This window comes from Gymnogyps californianus, chromosome 2, assembly GCF_018139145.2.
Source record: "Gymnogyps californianus isolate 813 chromosome 2, ASM1813914v2, whole genome shotgun sequence".
Taxonomy (NCBI): Eukaryota; Metazoa; Chordata; class Aves; order Accipitriformes; family Cathartidae; genus Gymnogyps; species Gymnogyps californianus.
In genome coordinates, this window is record NC_059472.1 from 142144072 (window position 1) to 142161744 (window position 17673).

The following is a 17673-nucleotide window of genomic DNA, read 5'->3' on the forward strand; positions in this document are numbered from 1 at the left end:
CTCCTTTACCAGTCATGCATGGAATTTGGGCAACCGTGCCCATGTGTTTCGGTGACCAATTCATAGTCAGAGGAATGGGACTGGAAAAGCCCACCATGATCATGGAGGTCAGTCCACAGTCACAGGCAACCATACCACTGATGCTGCCACAAGCGAAGCAACGCACTGAACATGCGCTCCTCACCCTCACTAACACCCCCCCGACACCGTCCATGGAAGAACTGCTAGTCCTCCCAGGGACACCTGAGTCTACGGCTGTGCCTTTGGATATTTGACCATGGTGTGGTACCAATGAAAAAAAGCAGGGTGTTGCAAATGTCACAGGAAGCAGCAGGAGATTCACTATTTGAAACTCCAGGCAGATCCTGGAAAGGAGATCATACTGTCTGCTGCCAAGAAGGGGAAAAAGCCTCAACAGCCACTGCCAACCTGATCCAAGGGAAGACTTTTCGTTGACTGCAGCGCTGGCAGTTACCTCTGAGCAGAAGAGCAAGGTGCATAAACTGAGCATGGCAGGAAGGCTGATGCCATCACAGTTATCAATACACTCAACATCCTGCCTCTAGCTGTGGGTAGTTTCCAATGCTTCAGAAGATTAAAACCAGTAGCCAAATTAGATGAAGAGAAAAATTTCCTTCCTGGTTCCACAGACAGATAGCTGCCAAAAAGCATGGAATGATGGCAGGATGGGCAAAACCACTGTCAGCAAAGAGGTAAGTCTCCTGTCAACCCTCTCTGGGACTAGCCACAAATCACTCACCCAGCTGGTGAAGCAACACTTCTCTCTTACAGGGAAGTTTCTAAAGAGTTTTAAAAGTAATTTAAAAATAATTTTAAAACTGTCCAAACCTTTTATGAGAGAGAAAAATTTACAGGCAACAGTGGTTCCAACTTTCATTCATCTAAAAATTAGGCTAAATTCTTAAATCAATTTTTTACCTTGATTTCTTCCATTTTGTTTGCTAATGTATACATATTCATGCATATGCTTATTTGATTACTTAATTACTGAAGTTGTCGGGAGATCACTTTTAAATGTTTCAAAGAGCACTTGTGATTTATGAACTAAAGATTAAGAGCACTGACCTGGAGCATTCCGAGTAGGAATAGCTCAATCCTGTGACTGGGTGCAGGGAATATTCTTCTCCTATACTGAGACACAAAGTGTGTGTATACATTCAGATGCATTTCTCCTGCTCACGCTCCTCCTTACACACCTCTACAGCTTCATTCTCAGAGGATGTGTATGAATAGTTTTAGGTAGCAAAACTGGAATGCTTTCCATTTCCCTTTCTCTGGTGCCTGTATTTTGTAATCTGCAGGCTATTTTATAGATTGAATAAAGGCACAGTGACACACAATGCTAATTGAACAAAATAATTAAATGCTAAATTGCACACTTCAGTATTACACATTGCTCTCAGTCCTACTGTACCTCATTTGGATTGTGGGTTGGTGTCCTTTCGGCTTCCTTTCTTACTTCATTCTCCTGCTCTTTCTTCTGTAGTTCTTGGATTATTTCCTGCAACTTCTTTGTTTCATTCCCTAATTTATGAACTTCTTGCTTCTTTTCTCCAAGTTGCCACTGAAGGTCTTCTACTTTGGACTCCAGTTCATGGAGTTTCTTCTGTGCTATTATGTTAGCATCTTGTTCTGCTTGTAATGCTTTCCTCTGGATCTGCCTTTCTTTTTCCATTTGCTGTCTCACTTGCACAGATTCCAGTTTATACTTCTCCATCTCACTTACTAACTCCACTACACGGTCATGCTTTTCATCCATTTGTTTCTGTAGCTCTTTAAGTAATTCCTCAGATGGATTAGGTGTTCCAGCTTGCCCCTTATCTTCAGCACTTTGAAGCTGAGCACATAGCTCTTTTTCCCTTTCTAGGGCACCGCTTATTTCGAGAGCTCGAACCTTCTCTGATTCAAGAAGCACCTGCAACTCAGAATTACGGCCTCGTTCACGTGACAGCTGGGCAGCACTGAGTGCTTCTTGGGATTCAATTTTCTGTTGCAGATCAGTTGACAGCTGTTTCTCTTGCTCCAAAAGTTTAGTTAACTGTAAGTTCTTTTGTTTTTGATCTTCAAGTGAAAATTTTAAATCCTTCCATAAGAAAACAGAAGAAAAGAATTGATTAAAGCCATTTGTGTATACTTTCCATTATCTTCTGCAAATTGCAGATATGCTACCTCTACACATGTTGCTTTTAACAGGTTTTGCTATTCACAATTAATGTGACAATACTCTGAATGCTGCAGTTACATCCGATATTAAAATATATTACAGGTGTCTTTATTCTAAAATCAGATCATCTCATAAAAGAATATTTGTAACATATACTTTTTAATGAGATACAAACAGCCGTAGTTCTGAAGTTGAAGATAACTAGCTGCTTTTACTTTCTAAAACTGTGAAAGTGATTTTGCAAGTTAAGATGTAAATAAATCTGTGCTGTTAAAGTGATCACTTTTTTGTCTTAATACTTGTACTAAGATACCTGCTCTCTCCCTCACTATATCAGATACTGCAGAGGTACCAAGGAAGCTACTAATACATTTTCTCCTAAAGTAATCTCCCTAGTTTGGTTTTCATGAGGTGAAACTGCTGACTTTTAAAATTAAGACAAACAATATATCTTCTTAAATAATATTCTTAAATACTATCTTTTATGAGTTAGGTTGTGGTGGGGGCTAGGTGTAGCCATGTTAGCAGTGTCCTGTCCGCTTGAATATCTTAGGGCTATTATACAAAGTAGAATCTTTTCATCTTGGCCCTGAAAAGTGCAGTTGTAAAATTCCTATTGATTTAAATGGAATTTGCATCAGGCCTTTTTCTTTCTTTGCCACACAGCTTCTTTACATCTTTCTTCAGCTCTAGATAATATAATACTGCTGTTGAAGACAGAACACGGAGCACACATTGGACAAAAATGTAGCTGAGATGAAATGTTAACCAAAAGAATATTTGCGTGCTCCTTGATGTTCCAGGCCATTTGGGATTATGGAATACCTCAAGCTCTTCTCTTCCTCTTTCCTCACTGCGTTCCATTTTAGCTTTTTCCTTTTCCAAAGCCCACTGTAGCGCTCTTGATTTTTTCTGTTCACTGGCCATTGTATCCTTGAGAATATCTAGTTCAGCTGCTTTTTCCTTAACTTCAGTCCTAAAAGAGAAATGGGCAACCTTTAGATTAGACAATGGCTCTAATTCTATCATGGTAACATCAGTTACTTGATATTTATTCCATCTTGTGCACTGAAAACACTGCTCGTGTAGTAGAGTAACAGTGAAAAGCCTGTTTAGAAAAACAAGCCTAACTCAAAAATAAAAAGAGTTGCATAGCTCAAAAATTCCAGAAAGTACATCCATCCTGCTAACTTTGTAGCTGCCATTTTTTATTAATTGGTGGCTCAGAGGCAGCTAGTGTTCAACTTAATCCAGTCCCTGGCCAAAATCTGAAAGAATGCAGGAGAAATGCATCTTGCTGCCATGTGTCTCAAAGGAAAAAAAATCTATCTTGGGGGAAAAAAAAAAGTCTATGCCCTGAATTTTCATTTTTTTGCAAACCAATTTTGCATCAATTTGCAAAAGAATCTTGCTCCTGATGGTCTGTAAAGGCTGTAAGGTAATCTATAAAGTAATACCAATTTAAACTCTGTCTTAATTTGCTATCTCTGAGCTGAACATTAAGATACCATACATGGGCACATCCATCTGGTAAAGGCATAAATAATAATGGCTTTCTTGAGTGCCAAATACTTGGCCTGTTACCTCTGCTATTGACCATGCCAAAGCAACACTTAGAAGTTACAGAATTTCATATGGAAGTACTTGTAAAGTCATCTTAACTCTGCAATTTTTTTCTCCATGTTCAGTTTTAGAAGCTGAAAAAGCTTTAATAAATATGGTATACTTATTAGCTTGTAAACAGTAGTCTGTGTCAAAATTTAAAAAGAAACTTGATATTAATAAATGATTAAATCAAACTATGAATCAGATCTTCTTAATCTATAGTATTACATTTTTTGTCAAATGGAACAGAAGTCTATTTTTTGTCAGATACGTTTTACAGAAAAACTGAGAAGCATTTACATTACATGAGATCAACTTCCTTAATAAAATCAGTATTATGATTTGAGACAGCATAGAAAAGATCATCTTCACTGTCAACACAGAAAGTTTGGCACTGAAAGCCACACCTGATAGTTTCTAGGTCCTTGAAGTGCTTGTGCTGTGCTTTAAGGGTTGCTTCAAGCTCTAGTTTGGCTTGTGCAAGTTCATTCTTCAGCTCAGCACCCATCATTCTCTCTGAATTCAGCTGTTCCTGAAGCTCAGCTGCTCTGTCCTTCATAGTCCGGAGCTCCACTTGCATCTCCAGTATCTGTGACTGCTTCTGCTGCATATTATACTCCAGCATTTCTAATGAGAGTACCATTAATATGGAAATTACTTAGTAAACAAACAACACTGTCTATTTGGGTAAAGTTTCCCCTAGCACAGAGAATGACCACGAGGCTATCGCTAAGAGTAATATTTTAAAATAATATATTCTTTCATAGTGGAGTGAAAGCAAAACCATGGCTTTTATACTGGAATACCTTTCATACTTTCCAAGAAATCACGTCAACTCTTAAACTTCTTTAAAAGGCTTATGTGTGCAACCATATCAATAAGTATCATTTAGATTATGACTAATGTAACTGAAGTTAGGTATGTATGTCTGCTTGTGACCTAATTTTTGTGGCAAAACACTGACAGTGAGCATTTACTTAATTTTAAAGTATACATGTTCTCTGAACTTTTTGTTGTCCATTCTAATTGCTTCTTAGTTTACTCATTATGACTGACTATCCAACTTAGATAATTTCAAAGCTGTTGAACCTAAACACTGAAGCACATACATGGAAAATAACCTTAAAAGAGAAGCCCAATTTTTATAGCAATTGAATTAACTTTTTATCACTTTCAATTTGATACAAGTCATAAGAACACAGACTATATCTTAATTTTTGCAAAATTAGTCCAATAAGATTGAAAAAGATGAAAAGTATGCATGGTCAGAACATGAGTATCATAATCAGAGAGCAAAGACAATGAATATCTTTTCACCTACAACATTATGAGCACTGCCATGAAAGCATCTGGAAACAGACATATTACCACAGAAGTCACCTTGGCTTTTTGAATCAATCTCTTGTTCTCTCTTTGGATTATTTTTCTTACTGTTCATCTGAGCATGTAACACTTGAATCTCCATCAGCAAACTACTTCTGTCTGCATTCTGAAGACAGTCCATTGCTGCTCTCTGGTTAGTAGCCTATTAGCATTAGAAACATTTAAAAATAAAACTCCAGATTTTATTAGAATATCTATGGTGTGGATATTACATTTACTTATATATTCATAGTGCATATATATTCAAAACATTTTCAATTAAGTCATAACTAAGTCAATATTATAATATTGGGAAGAACTGCGTGTTATTTTTTTATTTCTCTACTAGGCATCAAAATTATAGAATCAAAAGAGCTATCAGTTTTATGACAAATTGTAATTTTCCTCACTAATCCTTCCATGTTCCAGAGGAGATAACTGACCTCTCTCTGTCCCACAGCAGCCTTATCACTTTGTCTTCTTATAACTTGCTTCATATATACAAGCTACCTTTTCTCTTAGACAGTGTAACATAATTCTAATTAACTTAATGAAATCAAGTTCAGGACAACTATGTTTTAATTCACATTGATCTCGGAAGGCTGTATTTTTTCTATAGCTTGTGCACCCAAAAATCTCTTTCCCGCACCACATCAGTTTTTCTTTTTAAAGACACCTCTTCTTCCTACAAGTCTTACTTTGTTTTCACCCTTACACTGTCAAAACTACTATTAATACATATATTTTTAAATGGATTTATAAATTCAAAATTAAAATTTAATGTAGACAAACACACTTTGACTGAAGTATGTTTTTATATTACCTGCTCTTGTAGTCTGTGCTCTAACTGATTCATCAATATCACTGCATCTCTTGTGCCCAGTTCTGCAAGTTCAGTTTGAAATGCAGCAAGAAGAACATTTTGTTCTCTCACAAAAAGCTGTTGAATAGCTTGCAGAAGTTCTCCTCGCCAGTCTGAGACACCTTCAGGAGATTCAGTACTTGCATAAATCTAGTGGTATAAAAACAATTTAAACAGCAGAATTCAAAGATTACATCAAGAATGGTCATTATCATTTTATGTAAAGTGTGTGTTTTCAGTGGAATACTGAGCTTTTCTTACTCAATAGCTACGTAACATTCATTCATACAAATGGATGTATTTATTGTACACATGATTTCTTCTGCATGCACAAATGCTAAACTTTTATCTGTGTTTTAGATGGAAACAATTTAGCTTTTTATAACTGAAAACTTAGCTCTGAGTAGTTATTATTTATGTTACTGTATCACACTATCCTTTTAATTTTTATGCTGTTACATGTATGTTCCTAGACTCTCACAGAGCTATGCAGTAGTGTGCAGATGTTGTGTATGAAGAAGATTTAATTTTATAATGATATAAAGTTAATCCCCCCACTTTGCACGCTGAAGGAAATGCAGAAGTAATAGAAACTACCTACATATATCCAAAAGTCTAACTGGGGTAAGTAGACAGGCAAGTCCTAATAAGTTTTAACAGATTACTGATTAGTAGTGTTATATTTTAAACAATTTTTCCCCTCTTCTCTCTCCCTACAGTATCTTTTTAATAGCATCCAAGTTCTACTACACCAGTAAATAACAACATTAAAAAAATCTACTTTAACTGCTACTGGAAACATTCTTTCAAAATAGAATTATTCTTAAAAGGTGGATCTATACATTCAAAAGCTATCAATGCACAGAAGAACAAAGGCAAGCTGTAATTTAAGATATATTTTATTACCAGAAAGTGCAACATGCAGTTTTACTGCATATTCTTGAAATCTTTTGCCTTGTAGCAGTATATTTAGAGCATTTAAACCTAAATTGTGAAGGTGCCTTATAAGGTTATCATAGTATTTTTTTTATTTAGATAGAATCTTATGATATTATTTATACCTCAGCTTCTCTGTGAAGTTGCATTTTTGCAATTAGGTCTTTCAAAGATGAAATGGTGCTTAGAAAAGCTTTCCTTTCCTCAAGCCAAGATTCTGGCTCTTGCTTAAGAGGTGGCATCTCTCTTTCACCATATGGAAATTCAGTGAGTGACAGCACCTGTATGCCTTCATGATGGACTGCTCTCAGCAAACCCTACAATAAATACAAAAAGAAATCAGTAATGCCAGTCCTAACAATAACAACAACAACCTTATTTCATACATATTGGAATACTGGTACTTCTAAATTGATCAGCATAAGGAACTACTTATGCTTCCTCATATCAAAGACAGAAGTGTCACCCAGTTCTTTGTATCTGCCAAACAGCAGAACTTATTAAATAGGTGTATTTTTTTCCTCAGTTTCAAATGAAAATTCCCAAAGTTCATCTGTCAAATCAATACACAAATTTTAAAATGGTTGCTGATGGAAACTGACATTTCAACAACAAAGTCCTGGGGAGCTTCCAGGTGAGCTTTGCAATTCACTTTTTGAAATTAGTATTAAGCTAGGGCTTTGTTGCAAAAGACTTGCTTTTTTTTTTTTTAAATGTAACTAAAAGCATGATACCCTTACTGTTTATAATAAACACATTTGTTTACTTTCATAATATAGATATTATTCTACATCTATAATAACAGAATCCATAAAATTGTGTAATATATCATCATGACATCATTAATACACAATAACTACAATAAATTATAATTAACAGTAGTTATATTTCTCATAATCATAATTGAGAACAAGCCTACAGTTACAAAACTCATATTTAACCTAATTTAACATGCAAAAATGCACATAATTTATCAGAAGTATTTTTAAATGTATCAAAATAGCTGACACTTTAAAACTTATCTAAACGGCTCTCTTTTCACTAATCAAGCAGCAGCTAATCTAAGCTTTTGGTAGTATTACTCTTGTTCCATAATAAACACAATCAGTTCTATTTTACCTTAATTTTTTTGGGAAGTAAATCTGTTGAAGTTTCACCTTCATCTATTCCTTCAGATACTGTGTCAGATCCCTGGGTCTGAGCAAGATACATTCCTTGACTCCAGTCTGAACTGGAGTCTAAAATAAAAGGAGAGAAAAACATGAAAGCTGGATTACTGTGAAACTTTGAAGAACAGGCATCAAAAAAGTATTTTTGTCTGTTGTTGTAACAGGTGGTTGCATGTCACCAGAGTTGATTCTAAGCCTGGAGACTACCTGTTCTATAGTTTTTCTTTTTCAGTTTCAAAGCAGTAACAGCAAAACAAAACTAAAAAAACCAAACTTAAAAATCCTAGTTTAGTTCTAGAAGAGAAACAACTACTTGCACAAACACTTCTGCCAAATGACCCCCCCTTAATATGCTTAGCCTTTGCCTATGAAAAGGATCATATTAATAGTTTTTATTACTCTTGGAGAAGTCAGTACCTGTCATCATCTCCCACTGCTAGGAGGCTGTAGCTTTAAATTCTATCAAGAGATGATGAAGCTATGCTGAAGAGATCATGTAATATGTAAGAAGAATATAGGAACTCCAGTGGGAAGAAAAAAAATTAGCATCTGATGCCTCGACTCAACCCATCTCCACTCCAGTCACTTTCCTTCCGTAGCAAATTAACAGACATGGCATGCTCAGCACCTTTTGTTAGTGCGACAGGCTTCTGCTTCAATCTGGGGAGCAGTTGTTTTTACTTCTTAGAACACAAACTCTTTAATGGTAAACTTAATATTAAAAAAGCAGATTTAATTTATAATGCTGTTTGAAATCTGTAAAAACACGTTTCTTACCACTGGAACCTCCATCTCTAGCTTGATATGGTGGAGAACGTGCTAATCCAGAAACTGGGATTCCCTATATTTAGAAAAGAGAACAATCATATCTTTAATCACCCCACACCCACTCACAATGAGGGAGCTAATTCGAAGGAGCAGGAAGTGATACGAGCCTCTTTCTTCAGTTTCCCCTGCAATCAAAGTAATCAAAATGGAGACGAGAAAGATGGCATTCAATAGGGTGACCTACACTTGTCCCCACTTCACAAAGCAGGACAGGTCCAAGGCAGTAGCACAAAAAAGCATCTGATTGTCGAGCACACTCCTAAACTTAAATTGCTGAGGAAGGGGTTCACAATCTCTCCCTAGACTGTGGAAACTTCAGAACACTTAAAAGCTTTATACTGAACATGTCGTGGTTCACACTTAACAGACTTTAAATGGGAATTTCTGTAGCAGGAGTGAAAGCACAAACCAAAATAGTTCAATGAATATAAAATAGGATACATACCTCTTTAGCTTGTAGAGTTTGTATGACTTCCTTTAAAGTATTACATTCTTCAGTCAATACTTGCACTGCAACAAACTTCTCTCTCTTTAAAGCTTCAGATTCAGAGATATGTCTTGTCTCCATGTCCATGATTTCAGCAGCGTGGAGTTCTTGCATTTGGTCGATTTTTTCAGTAAATTCTCTTATGATCTCTGCAATCTCTTCTGAAGAACATCCATTTTGCAAATCAATTTGGACTTCTGCATTTTTAACAAGGACTGGTGAAGTTTGGATACAGCTGTTGATTTCCACAGTCTTGTCTGTTTGTGATGATGAGCTTTTTCTAATTAGAGTAGACTCACTGGTTGACAAATCACACAATATTTCTGCATCCTTTTTGCTTTCAGTGCCATTTCCTTGTCCTTTCTCACGTAGCTTGCAAGCCTCTCTTCTGCTTGAACTAGGTTCTCTTTGACTTTGCACAGGTCTTCCTGAAGATGTATCAGACTTGCTTCTTTTACCTGTAAATATGGAGAATCTGAATTGCAGTCCTTCCAAATACTTAAAACAAATCCCTAAAACCCAAACAACCCTCTATACCATTACAGCTCAGTTTAGTCCTATTTTAAAGCAGTTATGACACATGGTAGCAAATATTATCTCCTAAGAAATACAGCTCTAGATCCACTGTTGCACTATAGTGGACTGTAAAACTATGTAGTTTGGCAACAAGGGAAGATTTGGTCGACAGCATCAGATCTATTCCACTGACAGTAGGTACTGAGTGACCGTTTTTTTAGTGGCATTCTCAGTACAAGATTAAAGAAACCTATAGCATGCATATTTGCACAGTAAGTCCTGTATAATCATTTGCTTTAAATACACTATAGAACAATCTGGTTCTTACTGCTAGTTCTTGCTGAAGTTTTTCTGCCTTTTCTCTGTAACTGCTCAGTTCTTCCTTAGCAGCAGCTGCCTCTTCTTTAACTTGCTCTAGTTCAAGTTCATTAATAAGCACATTTTCTTTTTGATTTTCCATGAGTTGTGCTCCTACCTACATGGCAACACAAGATATGGAAAATGGTGAAGAATCTTATGAAGAATCAAGTATTAACAGCACTGATCACTTTCACACCAACTTACAAAAGCCACAAATGAAAAGACCATAGGGGAAAACAAATGTATGTTATTTGGATTAATATAGCCTCAAAAAATTAAGACTGAAAGACCATTTTCCTAGATTAACTCCCAGAAACTGGATAAGCGTGGGAGGAAAGACAAGCGTGGGAGGAAAGATTGCCTTCTTACAGTTTACTGAACTGCAATCAGTTGGCTACACCATGTAGAAAGCACAGGGAAGAAGGTCAACAGAGAGTAGGAAATGAAGTCTGATATTATTGTTAAATTTATAAGACATTTATGACATTCATTCAATTTGCATTTGGATGAAAGGTCTTAGAACCTTTTCTGGTCCAGCACTGGGTTCCATGATGTCTCTGAACTTAAAGAGTTTCAGCAATCAAGCCCATGTTTGGGCTATCAAGCATAGTCAACTTTGACTGAAGGTTTTAAATTCAGAGGCAACATAACCAGTGGTGGATGGAAATCAGAACAAATGTATACTGGTAAAAACTACTAATGGGAAGTATCTTTGGAATCAAGACAGGAAAGCAAGAAAAAGTAAACCAAAATCAAAGCATACATAAACAAACAACGTCCACCCCCCAAAAAACCTGTACAGACAAATGGCTATCACTCCCTTATCATTCTGAAGCCTTTCTTAGATAATTTTTATCATTTTAATTTTTATCTCTCTACCTCCATGCCATGTAAAAGTGTAATTCACTCCATTCTATGTCAATTCAAAGTAAGAATAAGAAAGTGTATGTCCAAAATTCAAAATCACCCTATGTTCATGAAAAGGCAAAGTGTTTTTAAGGCAAAATGGAAACTGATAGCGGGGTTCACCTAAAATAACATCCTTCTTTTCTTTGTAACTCCAGGAATAATAGAGAAATGAAGATCTACCCCACACAGCAGAATATTCCTATCATTAGTTTCATGAAGAAGTGTTTCATTTAGTTTACATAAAATAACAGATTTCAGTGAAAACAAGCCAAAAGAAAATGGCATCTAATTACCTGATATGTCTGCATTTCTTCTTGCTTAATGTATTTCTGAATCTCTCCTTTGTGTTTTTCTTGAACCTCTTCTAGTAATTGCTGAAGTTCTAAGAGTCTCTCTTCTTTCACTTTAGCTTCCTTTTGTGCGACTTTTACATTTTCTTTTTCTAGCTCCAAGTTACGATTTACCATTGCCAGTTGGTCCTCCATCTCACTAAGCCTCTGTGTTAAGAGGGATAATTTTGATTCTGTCTCATTTTCAGTTCTATCACTCAAATCCTCTGTTTGGGCATTCTTGCTTGCTTCCTCCACACATTTTGAAGCTTCCTGAATTTCCTGCATGAATTTCCTTTGCTCTTGAACTGCATTTAGCTGAACCTGACTCACAAGAGCAGCAGCAACTTTTTCCACTAGTGTCTTTTCCAGTTCTAATATCCTCTTTTTAAGTGTTTCTCTTTCAGCTTTGCCTTGCTCTTTCAGGTCTTTTATTTCATTGTAGGACTGGCACAGTTCTGAATCTTTTTCCTTAATGCATGCCTGAAGTTGCTGCAGTTGCACCTCCATCTTGCCAATGGCAACTCTTGTATTCTCGTCTGAAGACCTAAGCTGGGATTGATCTAGCAACTCTATCTTCTCACATAAGCCTTCTTCCACTTTTTCAGTTTTCCCATCGCTCCTATCTTCTGTTTTTTCCCTATCACCTTTCATCAGTGCACACTTATATTTCTCTGTTATTCTTTCATGCTCTTTTTTTAACATACTTATTTCTCGCTTCAGCTGGTTCATTTTTAACTTAGTTTCCTCAAGCTCATTCTTTGTTCGAGATGCCTCTACATTTACGTTTTCTACTTGCTTCTCCAAAGCTTCCTTTTCTGCCAGAACTGTTTCAAGTGTGTGTTTCAGACTGTCAGCATCTTCTTGAAAAGAAGCAATTTCTGCAGGTACTTTTTGTTCGATATTTGCCAGTTCCTGCTGAAGCTTATCAATTACATCATTCAACTGCTCTACTTCCTCATCATTTTTTTTCTTCACACGTTCTTGATCGCTTTTCAGACATTCTACCTGGGCTTCAAGCTCCCGGATATGCTCATTTTGCTCTTCAATAACCTGGAAAAAAAAAAAAAAAAGAAAAGAACTTCATAATGGGTAACTATTAAACCCTCAGATAATTTTTCTCCTGGACTTCCCAGCAACAGTTTAATCAAACATTGAAACATCTTGTAAAATAAAGTATGTTCTCAGTGAATTTCTTAATGGGATGTCTCTTGTAAAGCTTTATGAGAATCAGGACATCTTCACATAGGACTGACAAAGTAGCCTGTGACCTTAATGAACTGCAAAACAGGTGTGAAAGCATCAAATGAAGTGAAAGCATTTGTGATATTCACAGAGATATGAAACACTGAAGTTTAAGTGTTCACAATACTTTTTTCCCCAATAGTTTGGTCTAAAGCTCTGTCTTGTCCTTTTTATTGAAAATTAAAACGGAAACAAGTGGAGTGGTCATATCTGCTGTTCAATCTTCTTATGAAATCAAGGTTTAATATATTATTTTTACTCAAAGAATTCCAAGGAACCAAGACTTATGAAGCTTAAAACTTACAGATAAATTTTCTGCGCTACATTACATAAAGAACTTCCTTTAAAAAAAAAAAAAAAAAGATGCTCAAGCTTACCATATACAGCTCAGATATGGTCAGTTAGATTAGACAGATACTGTGCTCTTCATGCAAAAGGGCCACTCATTCATATGGTCAAATAGACTTATATAGGACACAGCCAATTAAGATGGATATGTATTTTAAATACAAATAGACCTTTAATTAATTGTGTTGAAAAATGGCATTATAATATGTTTTTTAGTCTGAGACCACAGAAAACACCTATCAGTTGACTCTGACATTTCCTATCACAAACCTAAATATGTGTTTGTCTCTTTATGTGTGTGTGCATACACATACGCAGATGTGCACAAAAACACACAGGGCAAATAGTACCTGTAGACTCAGAGCACAATTATTTCTTTGTGCTATAGTTTAAATGAAAGTAAAGAGAGACAAAGTTATAGAAGTTTTTATTTTAAAATATATATGACTAGCCAAACAAAATTCAAAGAGAGATTGTTGAAGACATGAAGAGAGTGAGAATAATACTTTCCTAGATTACTTCTAAAGACACTTAAAATTACAGGCTGTGTAAGGGGCTCAAAATTCCAAGAAATTAATAAAATGATGTAACTGAGCAAATATGAGGGTGATGACTTTATGATACAGAAAAGAGAAGCCATCTTATATCAGCTTCTAACAAGAAATGAGTAGACACAAAAAAATGGAATGACTGGTGTTGATGAACACTAAATTTAATAAATAAAAGTCTTAGCAAAAGGAATAATAAGACAAGTTATCAGATTCTAATAGAGTAAGTTTTATGAAATTCATTAAAAAAACCTGTTTGTTAAGTTGCAGTGGGAGCAAATTCTCATTTGAGTGTAGAAGAATGACAAAAAATCCTTTACAAAGTCAAAATAAAGACAGACCAGATTATAAGTAGTATGTCTAAGAAACAAAGTGGATATATTTTCTTAATGGAATGTCTGGAGATCTGAAATGAACAGTGCTTCTATACTGGAAATGAAAAAGGCAGAAGGAAATCTGTCAAAAATATTCGGGAAGAGATATTATAAAATAAAATCAGTTATGGTACCTAAAATAGGCAAGGACTCTAAAAGGGCCTTTTAGAAATATGATGAAGAAAAAAAATGCGGAAGAGAAGAAAGATTACTAAATTCATTACTAGAATAGCCATGCTTTTTCCTTTATCTCTCAATACTTCATTAGGTTTAGTTAGTTAAATAGAAAAATAAGACAACTTTGTAGTAAGTATAATACGTACCAAAAAAAAAGATAAATGTGACGATATAAATTAGAGGGGCTAATTTGCCAATCAAGAATTTAATTTTAAAATCCACAGACACTAGAGAAAGCTCAAAAACACTAGAAAAAATGTGAACAAGTCATTGGTTTTCAGAAGAAAAGAACAGTGATCCTGGTGATTGCTATCAAGTCAGCATAACAGCTTTTGGTCTTCATAACATAATGGAATAAAGGACCACAGAAGGCAAATACAGCAATTAAAAGAAAAGCACTTAGTGGGATGAAGATGTCTAAGGGACCAGGAAAGGGATTAACCTAAGAACAATCTATTCATATTTAATACTGATCTCATAATCAAGCAGAATAATTATTTAGTGTCCTGGAAAATATAACTGAGTAAGAGGATGAAATTAAGAAAATGAAACTTCATATAACAGGAGAAGAACCAATCATCAAAATGAATTATACCTGAATACTGGGTATGTTTCTCAAGGCAAGAAATGTAACTGTATTACTGTGGTCATTGTATAAAGCAGAACTGTTCTAGATTCCTAAAGTATGATCTTTTCTAAATCCAATTCAAAGTTTTTTCATTATTCACTGAGGTTCATTGTAACTAAATTTTGCACATAAAAACTCAGTGAAATTATCCAGCTCGCTCTGAGGTCTATTTTAGTGGATTCAATATGTCCTAGTAGAATGTTACCCTAAATGTTCAATCAGCTACTGAGGCGTAACAGAACTCCTGTTCTTACCTTACTGAATAATACTTGCTCTGGGGTTAAAGCTTATGACTAATAAATTTTCACATTTAAAAATGGTCAGAATGCAAAATTCATCCACTGAAAAAAATCCAGTTTTTTTTCTATAAAAAATGTGAGACTGAAGGCCTGTTTCTGCTGTCACTTACATCAATGCAAAATAAGTACTTCTGTTGAAATCAAATAAAATGGAAGTAAGCCAGAAGAAGATGAACCTCATTATCATAAAAACACATAACTGAAAAATAACAGAAAGCTACAGGTGTTAAATCTCAGTAAATAAAAGAAAGGTGAATCTGCTTCTTTCTTGCTTGCTCTCCATTTCCAATAAAACACAGCATTTTGTTCGCACATCCACCATGCTTCAAACTGAATTAAAGATGTTGCCAACATTGGTATGATGACAAAGTATTTACGCAAGCTCATGGAGCACAGAAGTTCAACTGCTAAAAAAACTAGAAAATCCAACATGATCCAGCAGGTGTCACTGAACCATAACACTGAAAGCAAGTCATAGTAGGGAAGATGGTAGAATAAACGTTGAGATTGAATTGAGCTACCTACATACTATTAAATGTTTGGAAGTATTAGAAGAATAAGGAATGAAGAAGAATTTAAGACAAAAACTCAAGCAGAAATAAGGCAGAATAATAAAAAGAAAAGCAAGCAAAAAGTATCCTTCATAAAAAATGAGACAAAAGAGGAAAAACAGATTAGGGTTAAAGCTTTGCTTGAAACTGAAGCATTTGCATTTTTAAATTAAGGCAGCAATATAAGATAATGTAATTGGTGGGGGATGGAGGGGTTTTTTTCTTTAAACAGCTGGCAACACAAAGAAGGACTCTGAAAAAGATTTCAAAAGTATGTACTTTGTTGTCAGTTGTGACTTCAAGTTGCTGTTGCAGTTTTGCAATTTCTTCATGAAGATGATCTATTTCCTGCTCCTTTTCTTGCATGATGTGAGCGAGCCTTTCAGCCACTAAATGATGGTCCTTTATGGTGGCATCTTCAGATTTCTGGATAGCTAGTCCCAGTATTTCCATTTCATCCTACCAAAAAAAACCCCAAAACCATGTTACAGTTGTACATAACATTTTCTGCATATTCTTGTATGAGTATTTAAGGCATAGGAATTAAAATCAACAAATCACGTGGAATGAGAAGTAATTATATGAGCTTTTTAATATTTTGCAAGTTGAACTGTGGAACACTTGAGAAAGAGAAAGAATTTGGCATCTTGGCTTTTTCCAAGAATTTATTTCTGGGGAGGAGGGAGAATAAAGCTCTAGGCTTCTCTGTTACACAATTACCTTAAATAATTTGTTCTCTTGTTCAAGTTCTTGCAAGTGTGTAGTGGACTCCTTGCGCTGAATTTCTAGTTGCATGTGCAATTGCTGAACTTCTTCATTTTTATTTTCTAGCTCCTCTCGAAACTGCTCCAGTTGTTCCTCAAGGTTTGTGACCTATGTTTCCAAAACAAATGGTGGAAGTAGACAGCCATACCAAAAATTAAATGTCATGATTTTCAAGTGCAATGTCTGCAGTAAACTGGTTTGGTATGCACAAACAAAAGGATGTGTACTCAGTGACATTCTGAGTCCTTAAACTGAATGAAATTTTAAAACCCACTAAAAATCAGCTGAAAAGACTATGAAGTTTTTCTTAATTGGGCTAAATTTTGATTCCAGAAACACTCTTGTAAGTCATAAGCATTAACATAGACAATAACAACAATTATCATGGCTCACAAGAGAATTTCAAAGGGATTTGGACTGCTGTCTCTCTGATCTGTTAAAAAATTTCATCTGTATAGCTCACTAAACTCAACAGAAAGCAAAAACTGACAAACCAAAATATCAGCGGAAACATGGAACATGTCACAGGTATTTTACCTCCTTTTCCTTTCTGTCCACAGCTTCTCGTTCAGCTTGCAGTTGTACTTCAAGAGGTAATTCTCCCTTTACTATGATGGTGCCAAACTGTTTCCTTTCCTCCACCTTTAAATATAAATAATATTAAACAAATAAAAAAGATATACTGTTTTGTTCTCAAGAAAATAAGAAAGTAGTAAATACATGATAATTTTAGACCAAGGAATACCTTTCGCAAGTTGTCTGCACTGATGATTAAGGCTTGTTCCAGTTCTCTTATCCTGCATTCTAGTTTCTCAATTTCTTCATTTCGTTCTTGTATATCTCTCTGAAGTTGCTCCTTAGAGAGCAAAAGCTCACTGCATTTGTCTGTTTTTTCTTTTAGATGATTTGTTAACTGTTCAACCTGGTGACAATATGGCAAGAAGATGAATATATTGTACTAGATTGGAAGGGTTTGCTAGCAATAGCAACAGCACTCATTTTTGACAGAGAAAAAATACCCCTCTTTTTTTCTCGTAACGAAACTCCTACTCTTTAGGTGAAACAGAATGTAAAGTTAGGATACTGTAGTGCTATATCCAACAAATACAAACAGCATTTTTTAAGAAGTTGTATGTTCTGTGCTATATCTCCTGCTCTCGAGAACTGACCTTGTCCTTCTGAAGCCTTCA

The 17673-nt window shown here is 35.4% G+C and overlaps 1 protein-coding gene across 1 annotated transcript in view; it reads right to left on the bottom strand.

Moving 5' to 3' along the window:
* The window catches only part of AKAP9 (A-kinase anchoring protein 9), a 122702-nt gene that overhangs the window by 8269 nt on the left and 96760 nt on the right, over window positions 1–17673 (bottom strand). The window contains 16 exon segments of the mRNA XM_050892833.1: window positions 1436–2104; window positions 3011–3161; window positions 4198–4417; window positions 5171–5315; window positions 5976–6164; window positions 7076–7267; window positions 8070–8188; window positions 8897–8960; window positions 9393–9722; window positions 9725–9892; window positions 10279–10425; window positions 11513–12601; window positions 15998–16177; window positions 16439–16591; window positions 17021–17125; window positions 17229–17405. Of these exon segments, the coding sequence (XP_050748790.1) occupies window positions 1436–2104; window positions 3011–3161; window positions 4198–4417; window positions 5171–5315; window positions 5976–6164; window positions 7076–7267; window positions 8070–8188; window positions 8897–8960; window positions 9393–9722; window positions 9725–9892; window positions 10279–10425; window positions 11513–12601; window positions 15998–16177; window positions 16439–16591; window positions 17021–17125; window positions 17229–17405 (4098 nt within the window).